At 40.3% G+C, this 14,557-nt stretch overlaps 1 protein-coding gene across 1 annotated transcript; it reads left to right on the top strand.

Moving 5' to 3' along the window:
• The first annotated feature begins 6,536 nt into the window (after nucleotides 1–6,536).
• Nucleotides 6,537–14,386, top strand: ddx23 (DEAD (Asp-Glu-Ala-Asp) box polypeptide 23). Its single transcript, XM_020640837.3, has 17 exons — nucleotides 6,537–6,677; nucleotides 7,043–7,182; nucleotides 8,293–8,412; nucleotides 8,836–8,929; nucleotides 9,012–9,077; nucleotides 9,176–9,314; nucleotides 9,408–9,541; nucleotides 9,703–9,815; nucleotides 9,930–10,073; nucleotides 10,202–10,427; nucleotides 10,651–10,796; nucleotides 10,942–11,119; nucleotides 11,324–11,566; nucleotides 11,663–11,814; nucleotides 11,922–12,030; nucleotides 13,079–13,253; nucleotides 13,372–14,386. The coding sequence occupies exons 2-17, from the start codon at nucleotides 7,043–7,045 to the stop codon at nucleotides 13,593–13,595; spliced, it is 2,403 nt and encodes an 800-aa protein (XP_020496493.1). The 5' UTR covers nucleotides 6,537–6,677; the 3' UTR covers nucleotides 13,596–14,386.
• The last annotated feature ends 171 nt before the right edge of the window (nucleotides 14,387–14,557 follow it).

The raw sequence follows: 14,557 nt of genomic DNA, 5'->3' as shown, positions 1-14,557 counted from the left end.
CTTTACAGAATTCATGCCATTTGTTTTCATTAGATTGAGGCTGCAAGGAGGTTGAGGAACATTCAAACTTAAGCATTTCCATCTCTCTCATATACTGCTGCCTGGGCAAATTCCTTTTCTTTTCCTTTCTTCTTACGTAACTAACCATCCTCCCTGACCTCCACTACCATGTTTGCTTAGTCTTTCACTGGACGGATATCTACGCTTATCAGGATCTCTCTATGTCCTGTTGTCACACTGAACCTGCTGGTGAGATGACATGGATGAAGTGACTGAATGTTTGCCATTCCTGAACTATCACATACAGGATACAGCAGCGCCTCATGACCTCCTTATCCGTTACCTTTTGCGCAGACAAGAAAAATTGTGGGACTAAACTCTTTATCACTAGTCCCAGATAGAATTCATCTCGCTTGATTTTCTACGGGGGGAAATGGAAGTGGTTTGATCTTTTTAGGATAAACAGAGCTGCCAGCCTGTCTGTCTACAACACTGCTTTCCCTTATCTTTTACCGTTTCTCCGTCTCCATGCCTGTCTCTTTGACACAGACACATACACTTATTTATCAGAAAATTGGCTCATGTACACAACATGTCTTTGTAAATCAGATAAACCTCTGACAAGCCATATTGAGCCTGTCATCCATGGCAGGTTGCTCCAAGGCATAATTGTACCGCATCCAGCGCTTAGTGGATGTGGAACTCAAGCAATGCAACTGTGCTCTGACAAAGAATGCACATTTTTAACAAGGCTTTCTATCTTTTAGAGCTGCTGACTTTGTTAAAAGGGGGAAAAGGCATTTATTGACTTTCTTAACAAGAGTTTGAAGAGAAGCTTTAAACCATGACTCATGTCTACATGTTAGATATAAAGTGACAGCCAGTGGCTGGTTAGCTTTGCATAAAGAAAATATCGTGACCACTTCTTCATTGGCTTCATTTTACAACACCAGAGGTTGCCCCTTGGTTTTTATGCAAAGCTAACCTTAACAGTTGTTGGTAATAATACTGTGTTGCATCAACCTCTGGTTAAGAAATCAAGTAAATGCATTTCAAAACTATCAAATATTTCCTTCAAGTTGCATTCCTGCATAATGACCTAAGCTATAATGGCTAGTATCGACCATTTGTACAACCCACACTGTAAAAATGTACTCTTCCTTTAAATCAAGTTCATTAAACTGAGCTGTTTTCCCCATATTTACATTTAGCAGACTCAGAAACAGGGGGCTACTTTACTGTTTCCTGAAATTAGATAGATTTTTACATTTTATGGTTTAAAGATTAACCACAAAAGGAAACAAGGACACCAACTTGCTGGTAAAATTCCTTACCCATCTATGACAAATATCAGAAATCAGTCCAAGCTTGAAAATAGACTTGTACAAGCCCTCAACCATACATGCATGATACTGACATATTGATGTGAAGTAATGAACAGGTCAGCATTACTTGATCTGTACAGTCTAGACATTTTTTCCCTTCCTCATTGGAATGATTGGTGCCTGCAGCAGAGATGGTGGTGAGGCTGTTGAGGATCATGATGCAGAGGGGGGGATGATCTAGGGAAGAGCACCGCCATCTGAAACCCTCTTGGGAAGTCTGAGAAAATGGTTGTGGTGCTGCATGGCCTATTACCACATAAGCACATCATCTATCAGACATGGCAGCACAGAAACCCATAAAAAAAACACACACATGATGCAGTCTCACACATCCGCGCAATGAACCTATCAGACCTCTCCAGCACCGCAGCAGCAGAGAGTGAAGCAAAGAAGAAGGGGGGTTTGCAGAGCTATGCTGCCTGGTTACTGATGAGCTATCTGCAGACTGACATATAGGTTACACTCCCCTTAAATGCCTGCACACGCCAAACAGACAGACAAACACACGCCGGGCTTTGCCTCAGCTGCTCAAAAAGGGTCATAACTCCTGTCTCTGGAAGGAAAATTGGGTTATATGTCATAGGCTCAGCTGGGTGAGGAGCGACATTCTCCAGTGCCCCATATGACCATCTGCCTCTCGTTGGTTCAATCCAGCAGACATGGCCATTAAAATAGTTTTCCCACATATTTTTTTCTTCTGTAATTGCAACCCACTGTATGTCTTTAAAATCCATGGTTTTGTTTGACATTTTACTAAATTCTTGGATTTACTTTCCGGCCCATAGATATTTAATACGTTTGACACCGTTGTCTATTGAGGGTCAAAGTCAAAATCCTAAAGATCTCAGATTTGTTCTTATTGATGGTTTTTATGCAGCAAGGGAAACTGCAAGTGTATTTTGGATCTCGGCAATTTACCATAATCAAACAGCTGCCATTTTTAACTGGTGTATTGTTCAGGTTGGGAAGCTCAGATGCTGTAATGAAAAGGATGATATGTTTCAGATGCCAATGGTAAAACATGACAGATGGTTATCAAATCCCTGCCGTTTTTATTGATATGTAGCTGAAAAGACAATTAATAGTGAAAATCTGGAGGGGTGGTAGAACAATATGTGAAAACCCATTAGCTAGTGTGCTAGCTAACAGTAATGTTAAACACAATACAATGGTGAACACTCCTCGCTAACGTTAATATACGCTTGTAGGCTTTTGGTACAACACATCTGTAAGATTTCATAAACCATTGTCTTTTAGTAAATGGGAAATTGAGTAGTGGTGAAATAAAGGTGAAATACTTTTGAGATACCTCAAATGCCATTTATTGCCTTCATCATGGGGCCACAGTGTAATAGATGATATATGGTGGCTTGACAGATGTTTTTTATTTTTTATTTTTTTATTAAAATCTTTGACATTGTAATCTAATATCACGCTAGTAACTGGTTTGCTTACTTTTGCATATATGTAACACATGGGAAACACACAAAGTCTGCAGTATGTTTGGTACCGTGATAAAAGAGTTAGCTTTAGCGGAGCCAGGCTAGCTCTTTCCTAAGCTAAGCTAAAATAACCGGCTGGCTGTAGTCCTTTTTACTGTATTAACAGATACAAGTGGGGTATTGATCTTCTTCTCTACACCCTAATTATCTGTCACTCTATATTCCTGTTGAATATTTCTCCAAAAGCTGATTCATCGCTGTCATCTTCTCATACACCTTGAACTGCCTAAAGGCTCCAACAACAACAAAAAAAAAAACATTCTCTGACTGTACCAGACTCAGTGAAGAGAAGTGTCTTTCAATCTATCCGATCTCTCTGTCTGATTTCTCCGTCTTAAGCTGTTCTGATGTGACAGGTTCATGCAGCAGGGCAGCTCTGCAGCCTGTGTATGTCTGTGTGCTTTGGGCTAAATTCAGTGAGGCAAACAGACATCACCAGACAGCATACACAACAGCCTTTTAATCGCCCTGAACCATAATATTAAGCATTTTTAAACTGAATTAGCATACAGTGCATGTGGTCCTGAACACCAAATATTCCGTAAGTGTAAGGCTTCTCCTGTGATTTTTTTAGAAATTAATTCTATACATTACAGCTTGTCTCATTTGCTTGCTTCCCTTGTGCCAGTGCGGTTCCATTATCTGTTCAAGTGTGTCTGTGACGACTGTATTTGCATCAAAGGGCATCCATGCATGACCCTGTACATGTGAATTGGTGTATGAATATGTGTCAGCGTGTGCTTTGTATACTAAACAGTTTTTCTCGTCTGCTCTGCATACTGTTTCGTTCCCAAGTGCAGCGAAGTGAGCCAGGTTCATGCACACCGATGCTGGAGCAAATGTCTGCTGGAATGATAAGACCCCTTGTGCCTTTGCAAGACAAATGGCCTCCCCCTGGTATTACTATCTGATCCCACTCCTCTAATCCACTATATGATGACACCATCAGAAACTCACATTTACTCACACTGTTCACCTTCCCCTAATCCACCCCCCCCCCCCGCCTCCTCCCACTTCATGCCCATGTGCCCTGTATGGCACACCCTGAGGGCATGTCGAGAGCGAGTGCTCTTCTAGCCCTTTAATCAGACAACCATGGCTGGCATCAGGGAATATGGGGGGAGAGGAGCCAAGGCTCGGGCACAGGAGGTGCTTGGGATGGGGGTCGGCTATAGTTAGGAGTTGAAGAGGGTTACTGTTGGAGATGTGATGTGTACATCAGGAGAACAGCAGCCATATCTGTGCCACTCAATCATGAGATCCCCAGCAAAGGTCTGTTTCTATAGGGCTTTAAAACTAGTAAATATTTGTTGTTGAGCACAATCACTTCCATGTTGTATCTTTAAATAGAAAGTGTTAGGAGCACAAGAATTGACCCTATATATCGATCTCTTCGCTTGCACAAAGCCAAGCTTTAACTGTCATCAGTAGTCAGTTGTTAGTGATCAGAATGAGGTAATCATCAACATTATGCAACGGCGGACAAAGCAGGTCAGCCTCCAACCTAAACGATCATTAACTGGCAATGACGCAAACAAAACATGAAGAGCATTCTGTGAGAAAATAATAATCAAACAATTATCGTCAGAGGGAAATATTATTATATTATATTTGCCTATTGACAGAATGAATCTCCACCATCTTTCTTATTACACATTTAATCTGAGCAGCAGACTTATTAAACACTTAAATAATTAAAGGTTTAACAAAATAGTTGACTTGGATGTTGCGATGGACAATCTTCAATGTAATGCCCCTGTGTGTAAATGTCTTGTTTTGGCCTCTTCCTTCATTTGGTCACTGTACTTCAGCTGAATATTCACTGTTAAAACACCAAAAGATGCAAAATGAATCCTATAATTAAACTATCCTCAGATCCTCAGTCTTTGCATAACTTGCTGCCGGCAATTGTAGACATTGTATAAGACATGCTTCTGATTGCAAAATGTAGAGTAGCCATGGCAACGAAGAAAGCTAGTGTTTTTGTGTGTGAGTGATGCATGTAAGCGCTTGGAAGAGAGACACAAAGTGTTACAGGCACTGAATAGAAAGAAAAAAAAACTCAATATCTCTGTTGCAACATCTGCTTTAATAAACATAATAATATAGACATTCTTTAGACATTCAACATATAAAACAATGATTAATGTTCCTGCCAAATTATAATCAACATTAAATGAATCTGACATTATCTGACTAGCAACTTCTACAGTTACCTAAGACCTGCCATTCTACTCACCAGTTAGCCTATCTGAGTTGACTTCTCCCATCGACTGGCTCGACTTCCTGCATTGTTAACATTTTATGTAGCCTACTTATGTGTGAGACACCACCTATTGCAGACTGTCAGTTAGACATTTTGACACACCGGTTTTACAGGTTCTAATAAGAAAATCAGTTATACCTGACTTACATTTAGGCTTCAAGTACCATGCATGCTGACTCACTGGCATACTTTCAGAGCTTACTGGAACAAGTAATTAAAGATTAAAAAGAGTTTTAAGTTTAAGCAAGACCTCTGATCATGCTAGGATAAGACCAATGACTGCTGTGAATCAGGATCAATGACTAGTTCTGACACAGATTCCCTCCATTTCAAAACATAAATGGGCTCAGATTTGATCAAACTGGTTAAGTAACTGATGAAATATAATCAGGTGAAACAAAAAACAGGCTTATACCATGACCTCAGTAGGCAGATGAGATACAGCTCTGACTTTTAACTTGTAACCACTCTTTTGTTTTCTTCCACTGTATCTTTTATTCCTTTGTGTGTATTTCTTTTCGCTCCAACCATCAACTTTGATCATTTCCTACTGAAACAGTTTCACCTTCAGAGATGCTCCATAAATCTCCCCAGATCTCCCGGTGGATAAAAAAGACAGGTCCTGAATATAAATAAGCAGCTAGCCAATCCGACCTGTAGTCAAACATAAAGCAGCCTCTAAAATGTATTTTATCTGTCTACAATAGCATGAACACGGACATATAGCCTACACACCAGAGGAATGTGTAAGATTACAGGGGTGGGTGGGGTGGGGATATAACATTGTCTCTGCATCAGCAGCACTTCTTGAATGTTAATCTGCTACAGGGTACAGTGTTTTATAAGTGGTTATGAAGAGACACACCTATTTCACCATGCTGTGGTAAACAATAGACTGATAGATGTGCAGAAATGTTAGTCAATTTCTCTTTTTCATTTCTATAGGCCTAAAGCTTTCAGATGAGTTAGAACTAAAACAGACTGAGACAGATATTATTATTAGACATAACGGGACTTTATCCACATTTACAACTGCATATAGATGTAAATTACAAAAGGCTTTGAAGCAATGATAATGTACCAGCAAAAACAGCCATAACACGCATATTAAACTGTTTATACACCAACACAAATAATGTTTCTTTTGTATATATTTGTCACGTAGTTATAACTGGAATATACCATCAGCAGGCTATTAAAAAAAAAAAAAAAATCCACTGTCGTGCTAACTTGTAACACGGCTGCCACCTTGTGCCCAAACCTGCAAACAGATAGTGAAACTATTTTTTTTTTTTTTTTTTGATCAGGCATTTAGGTATTCAAGTACCAAACAAGTGGGTCCGTGCGAAAATGCGTTCACTCTGCTGGTTAGTGTAGTTCTATAAGCCGTTTTACTCCGCTCAGTATGTAACGCTCAGTACTACAACTCCCACAAACCCTTTCTTTCTTCTGCTCGTGTTGGACGACATGGCGTCTTCTTGAAGCGCAGACAAATCGTAATTGTTTTGTTGACAAGGGATTAAGGTATGCTCCAAATGTTTTAAACTACACACTGCTGCAGGGTTTATCTTGTTAATTGGAAAGCTTTGGAGGAAATATGCGCTTAGTGTTGCATGTTTGGGCGTTTTCTTTTTTCAAAGACAAATAGACTTTTTGCTAAGTAGCTAGCTTGCTTCACTTCTCAATGGAAAAACTTGAAACAAGAGGTTGTGTTACTTTATCTTTGATTTGCGTCCTGTGTGATACATCTTTACTGACCTGGGAGCTTTGACATTTAGGTCACATTTAGACCGAGTTGTGTTTAATGTAAAGAAAAGATGGTGTGTTATTCTAAACAAATATTTCTCCATTGACAACATTATCTCAAAGCTACATGTGTGTGTTTGCAGATGGCAGCTGACCCCGCAGACAAGAAGGAGGCTGAATCTTCAGTGTCCAAAGACAGAGAGAGGAAACGCAGCCGATCGAGAGAGCGGGATCGAAAACGACATCGATCCCGTGAAAGAAATCGCTCCAAATCTGCAGAAAGGTAACTAAAATGTTCAATAAATTCATTAAAAAAAACATATTTTAATTAGAGGAAGTTCAAAACTTGAAGTGCAATTGGGATGCAGTCAACATTTTTATTTTTTTCCCCCCCTCAGAAACATTCAAAAACCCAGTATCACAACCCTCCCAGACCAGTAAATACACCTCTTAGTTTAAAGACAAGAATAAAAGTGTAAGATTGGAAAACTCACAGAAAAAAAAGTAAATAAATAAAATACAATAACCAAATAAAAATAAATAAATAAGCATGAAAAAATAAAAGTACATTCGAGAGTAGTATCAAAAAATAAATAAATATATTACTAACAATAATAATAATGAAAATTGACGAGACAAACATAAATAAAAATTGAATAAATAAATGAACAAACGACATTAACAGGAATGAAAGTCGTTATGTGTATTCAACATCAGTAAATAGGAAAAATAGTATAAATAAATACATTTATTTAACATGCAAATTCAAGTCGGTGTTTGGTCAAGAATTTCTGTGTATGAACAAAAACAGCATTTTATTCTCAAATCTGAGCTTCCAGTGGCTGTGGCTCGGTTGGTAGAGTCGTCGTTGAAAGGTTCGATCCCCAGCTGGGCGACATGTCCGATTTGCTCCCGCTGCTACTGTGGCGGTGTATGAATGGATTAGTGTTGTACCTACTCTGTGATGAATGAATGAAACCTTTATTACCCCTTGGGGAATTTGCCTTGCACAGAGAGCTAAAAAAACACAATACAAACAAAAAAATGTACAGGACAGCACATGAGAACACTTAAAAACACACTAAAGCATCACATGATTCAATGAGGGATTTCAGCAAGTTAAATGAAGTGCAGAGTGCCGAGTTCGTCCTCTATAATCAGTTCTTATTAAGCAGCTGAATACTGCGCGGTACAAAGGATGTAATGCCTCTTTTAGTCCTCATCCTGGGCATTCTGTACCTGCGCCCTGAATTCAAGAGTTCATACTCTGACCAAAGGGGGTGCAGAGGGTCAGCTGTAATCTTGATGGCTAAATTCAGTAAGTCGCTTTGGATAAAAGCGTCTGTGAAGTGAATTGTAACATTGAATTAAACTGAAATGTGTCTGATTATAGAGACCGACGCCTGAAAGACAAGGACAGAGACAAGGAACGAGAGAGGGATAAGGACAGAGAGAGGGGCCGCAAGGACAGAGATGTACATCGACGAGATAAAGATCGCAGCAAGAGGTCCAGGTATGTAAATATTTACCTTTGTAAACTACTGAGAAAGTTACTGCTGTAAGGGTTTGCTACTGAATAAAGTCATTCTTGCCATCTGACAGACGTCCGTTATATATATTTTGTGCTCCATCTGTTATGTCTCACATTTTGTTGCTTAATAGGCATTATATTCTTCACCAATGTTCCTAGGATTTTTTTTTTTTTTTTAAATGAACAGAGAGCTTCCAGACTAGATCACTTTTACAAATTGTTCTGGCAATGCCCTGATAATTGACATCAACAAATTACTTTGAAGTTTTGAAAATGATAGTAGGTGTCATTACAAAGGGCATCCTTCTGTTTGTCTATTTATTTGTATTTTAAAGTGTCAGTAATATGTGTTAAATATGTGTTTGCGCTCTTGATTAAACCCGTTTAATACACTTTGCTTTACAGAAGCCTCTCCCCCAGGTCAAAGGATGCAAAGTTAAAGAGAGATAAGGATATAAAAGCAGAAGAGGAGGAGGATGAGAAAAAGAAGAAAGAAAAGGTGAGGCTGAATCTTTACCAGAATCCACATGCATCTTTGGTTGTCATTTTGGTTGTTTGACCTTTTTTTGCTTCCTTTTCAGGTCCAGCCTCTGTCTTTGGAAGAGCTTCTCGCCAAGAAGAAAGCAGAAGAGGAAGCTGAGGCAAAGGTGAGGACCTCCCTGACGTTCACATCTTCTTTACCTTTTCTTTAAATGTTAAACAGTTTATTATTTCTTTCCCCTCACTGTCATTTGTTTCTTCTCAGCCCAAGTTCCTCTCCAAGGCCGAGCGAGAAGCTGAGGCTCTGAAACGGAGGGAACAACAGACGGAGGAGAGGAGGAGACTGGTGGAAGAGGAGAGGAAGAAGAGAAGGATGTTCCAGGACATGGGGAGAAAAATGATGGGTGTGTATTAGCCTCAGTTACATTCAGTTCAGAAATGATCTGTTTACTGTTATAGAGTTTGATGCGGATGCTAATTGAGGATTTGTGTTGCAGAGGATCCCCAAGAAAGAGAGAGACGAGAGCGAAGAGAAAGAATGGAGCGGGAGAACAACGGGAATGAAGACGACGATGGACGACAAAAGCTCAGAGAGGAGAAAGATAAAAGCAAAGAACTCCACGCCATCAAGGTAAAGTCTAAGTAAGAGTGTGGACTTGTGTTTGGATCCAAGCATGAGAAACTTCCCTGACAAATGTTGTGCTCCTCAAGATTCTAAAACATGATCAAACCTTGTTTTAAAAGTCAACATGAAGTGATGTAATTGATGAATCAAATGTCTGTCTATTGCAGGAGCGTTACCTGGGAGGACTCAAGAAACGCCGGAGAACTCGTCACCTGAACGACAGGAAGTTTGTCTTTGAGTGGGATGCTTCTGAAGACACTTCAGTGGACTACAACCCGATGTGAGTCAACTCATTTAACCTCTGGATCTCTGTTTGTTTCGATCCAAAGCAGGTGTGTGTTTGGTCAGAATGTGAACCAGTCTAAACTGTTTAATTCTCCCATTCGTCCCCCAGCTACAAAGAAAAGCATCAGGTGCAGCTTTACGGACGAGGCTTCATCGCCGGCATCGACTTGAAGCAGCAGAAAAGAGATCAGTCACATTTCTATGGTGACCTGATGGAGAAAAGGCGGACGCTGGAAGAGAAGGAGCAGGAAGAGTGAGTAAACCTTGCTAACAGTTTAAACCTTGCTAACAGTTAAAGTGTACTGAGAGAAAATCCCACAAATCTTGATATGTAACAGTCACCTTGCCATCTGTTTGACCTCAAACCTCTCTGTCCCTCAGGACGAGGCTCAAGAAGATGCGTAAGAAGGAAGCCAAGCAGCGCTGGGACGACAGACACTGGTCTCAGAAGAAGCTGGAAGAGATGATTGACAGAGATTGGCGAATCTTCAGAGAGGACTACAGCATCACCACAAAGGGAGGAAAGATTCCCAACCCCATCAGGAACTGGAAGGAGTATGCGCTGCCTGCTCACATCCTGGAGGTCATCGAAAAATGTGGCTACAAGGTCAGCTCACAGAGCCCCCTGTGTTGAAGCTTTTAAAAGAGGAATACAGAGTGATGGAGAGTTTAAAAAAAAAAGACATTATTTTGTTCATGCTCTTGATTTTAAAAGCTACAATTCATTTATTTTACCTTTTTTTTTTGTTTCTCAATTAACCCTGCAACTGGATTTTTTTCTTTCCCACAATTAATCAGTCACTCTGCCTTTTTTTTCTCTCAAAATCCAGGATCCAACACCTATTCAGAGGCAGGCCATTCCTATTGGTTTACAGAACCGTGACATCATCGGTGTGGCCGAGACAGGTAGTGGTAAAACAGCTGCTTTCCTGATTCCACTGCTGGTCTGGATTACCACCCTGCCAAAGATTGACAGGTAACAGCCCAAACTTAAAACGTTCATTTTAATTCCATTCATAATGTTTCATTAACTTTTATTTCTACCGACCTTCACTTCATCGTAGTTAACTCAGATGAGCGTTTATGACATTCCTCTTCTCTCTGATTGGCTGTTTGTGCAGGATCGAAGACTCAGACCAGGGTCCTTATGCTGTGATCCTGGCTCCGACTCGTGAGTTGGCACAGCAGATCGAAGAGGAGACCATAAAGTTTGGTAAACCGCTCGGCATCCGGACGGTGGCTGTAATTGGAGGAATCTCCAGAGAGGACCAGGGCTTCCGTCTCAGGATGGGCTGTGAGGTGAGAAATGAGGCCACTCTGCTGAAAGCCTGTAAATCCAGTGCAAAACTTCAAAGGGTTAAAAAGAGCACAGCAGTTCTAAAGCTGTAGTAAAACAGATTTCTTTTCTACTGCAGCCCCTCGTCCTGCTGCATTCACAAGGTGTCCATGCTGCGTTAACAAACATTCAGTAACTGTTTGTTTTTGTTTTTCCTCTCTTACCAGATTGTGATCGCCACCCCCGGTCGTTTGATCGACGTACTGGAGAACCGGTACCTGGTTCTTGGACGCTGTACATACGTGGTTCTTGACGAGGCCGATCGTATGATTGACATGGGCTTCGAGCCAGACGTCCAGAAGATTCTGGAGTACATCCCAGTGACCAATCAGAAACCAGACACGGAGGAGGCGGAGGACCCTGAGAAGATGATGATGAACTTTGAATCTGGAAAACATAAATACAGACAAGTATGTTGATCGGTCGGACGTTTTGAAACATCAGTCTAAAAACAGAGAGCGCTCTCACCGCTTATTTGTCTTTATTATTTTTTTGCACCTTTTCAGACGGTCATGTTCACAGCTACGATGCCTCCGGCTGTGGAGCGGCTGGCCAGGAGCTACCTGAGACGCCCTGCTGTGGTTTACATCGGATCTGCTGGCAAACCTCACGAGAGGGTTGAACAGAAGGTTCTGCTGATGTCAGAGGGAGAGAAGAGGTGAGATTCACAAATTATGTGACTTTAAATCTTCAACATAATGTTTATATCTGTCAGTGTGATGCTGACTGTTGTTAAAAAAAAAAAAAAAATGTTTTGTGGTGTAGGAAGAAGATGTTGGAGGTGTTGGCGCATGGGTTCGAGCCTCCCATTATCATCTTCGTCAACCAGAAGAAGGGTGTGGATGTGCTGGCCAAGTCCCTGGAGAAGATGGGGGTAAGTTGCTGTAGACATGACCACATCATTTATATTATTAATATAATTACATTCTTAGATATTTATTCTCAAAAACTCAGATAATCATCAGGTCTGTTTGACCCGATCCAAAGTTTACTACACACTGATCGATGCACGTCCCACTCTCAAAAACAGAAATCTATCATGCCAAATAATAATAAAGTTTGTGTTTTCCCAAACTTCGTCACCTCGTCACAATTTAGCTTGAGACCGAAAGTTTTTCAAAGTCTGTAAATTATAAAAAGACACTCACCTTTATGACAACCATGACCTAAAAATCTATATTTCGAGTAGCACCGTAGCCCCATTTTCAAATGAAAATGCAATAAACTGTTAAATGTTACAGAAGAGACTTGCTGAAAAATATTCAACTGTTACTCACTTTATATACTATATTAATAAGAAACTAGTAAATCTATCAAGTCACTTCTTTCTTTTGACTGTGTTAAACAGAATCATTGTTCTTTACATGCCTCCTGGTTTTAATTGTACCTACAGAGGAGGTGATGACATCTTTTGACAGCCAGCCTTTACTCAAGCTAAAAGCTGAAGTTACAGCGAGAAAGCTTTTCATAGATTTCAGACTTAAGGGTGCATGGTCTCTGATCTCCTCATCACCAACATCTTATGTTGACCTCACCCTGTACTTAAGTTTAAAAACCAATGACTAAAACACAAAGTACATAATGATCCACAGCTTTACTTGTGTGTGTTCAGTGCTAATAAGAAAATGTTACTAAATCCTCTTACGCACATCATGCTAGTTTAACCATCATGAGCATGAGAGCTATTAGATCAAAGCTGCGTCATATCTCAGTAAAGTCTAAAAAATAAGTTATTGTGAGTCTGTCGTATTTTAATGTTGTCCAAATGATTTTAAAAAAAAATCAGTAATAATGAAAAATAATCCTAACGGTATTCATTTGAGGAAAACTGGATTACTCAGTTGTTATATCCTTTAATTCCCAGAGTCCAAACAATATTTTTCAAAAGAATGTAACTGAAATTGTCTCTTCCTCTCTCATAGTACAATGCTTGCACACTTCACGGTGGCAAAGGACAGGAGCAGAGAGAGTTTGCTCTCTCCAACCTCAAAGCGGGAGCCAAAGACATCCTGGTGGCCACAGACGTTGCTGGTCGAGGTATCGATATCCACGACGTCTCCATGGTCATTAACTACGACATGGCAAAGAACATTGAAGGTAAGAAGCCTCACTCCAAATCTTTGTTACTGTTGACATTTTCTTTGTGGAAAACAGAATTTAAAGACTGTTTGTTTATGGGTCCATTTTTTATTTATTTTTTCCTTCTCTCCTTCAGACTACATCCATCGTATTGGTCGTACGGGTCGTGCCGGTAAGAGCGGTGTGGCGATGACTTTCCTGACGAAAGAAGACTCTGCTGTGTTCTACGACCTGAAGCAGGCCATCCTCGAGAGCCCGGTCTCCAACTGTCCCCCAGAGCTGGCCAACCACCCAGACGCCCAGCACAAACCTGGAACCATCCTGACCAAGAAGAGACGCGAGGAGACAATCTTTGCCTGATTTACGTACACAAGCACACAGCAGGATGTTCGGACTGTTTTATCATGTCACATCTCTTAAGGACTCGCACATCTCTGTTTTACACCCTGAGTTTTGTCTTCAGGTTATTTACACCTCTTTGCAACTTGCTCCCCCCCCCCCCCCCCCTTTGTAAATCTATTTTTAACAATAACTCCGTGGGTGGAAAATACAGATTATTAGCTGCATACGCTGCATATTATTGCATACGTCTTCGCTGCACTTGTTTCAGGGCTCAGTTTCAAGTTGTATAAATGTGGACTCCGTGTTAGATATGTTTTTGTTTCTGCTTCTGTTCAAATGAGAAGTGAACAGGACCCTGATGTCACTGATCTGAACTGTATAAAGGCTTCTTCAGTTAGAAAATGGAATTGGATGTCAGTCTGAAGGCGGGGGTGGGTAAGTAGTTAGTGCTTTGTTTTTTTGTTTTTTTGCTCACAAAAACGTATCATTTCCTGACTGTTGAAGAGACCAATGTGTCAAGTGAAGGCCCTTCATGATCGCTTCAGTGTAATTCATTGTTTTAAATATAAACATTTGTATGAAGTGAAAACAACACATGGAAGTGATTACTGACTCATTACCCTCCACTAAAGTAAGTCAAAGACTGTGGAAGTCTTAAATGATGGTGATGGTGATGGGCTAACCCTTATGGCCCCTCTAAGGAAAAAAAAAGTAAACCTGTACAAGAGAATAATTCAGACTTGGTTTTGTATGTACTAATATAAGTAAGTAATGTAGATGAGTTGATTAAAAGTGAATTTTCCTGGTTACATGGTTTCTTAATGAAAAAAGAAATACGAGAAAGGGAGAGTCATTTATTAATACAAAGAATAGGCAGTGGTGTAGTGCAGGGCATATGCAGGTATATGGATTATACCCACTTATTTTTCAGTCTCCATAGAGTATACCCACTTATAAATCTCCTCTGATTCACACTATTG

The sequence above is a fragment of the Labrus bergylta genome, chromosome 12 (assembly GCF_963930695.1).
Source record: "Labrus bergylta chromosome 12, fLabBer1.1, whole genome shotgun sequence".
Lineage (NCBI taxonomy): Eukaryota > Metazoa > Chordata > Actinopteri > Labriformes > Labridae > Labrus > Labrus bergylta.
Note: the sequence above shows the minus strand (reverse complement) of the source record. Positions and strands in the feature narration are given on the sequence as shown.

Coding starts and splice junctions, on each gene's coding strand:
- ddx23 (XM_020640837.3), top strand. CDS start 7,043: ATGGCAGCTGACCCCGCAGACAAGAAGGAGGCTGAATCTTCAGTGTCC. Junction 11,120..11,323: donor GTCTCAGGATGGGCTGTGAG/GTGAGAAATGAG, acceptor CTCTCTTACCAG/ATTGTGATCGCCACCCCCGG. Junction 13,254..13,371: donor CATGGCAAAGAACATTGAAG/GTAAGAAGCCTC, acceptor TCTCTCCTTCAG/ACTACATCCATCGTATTGGT.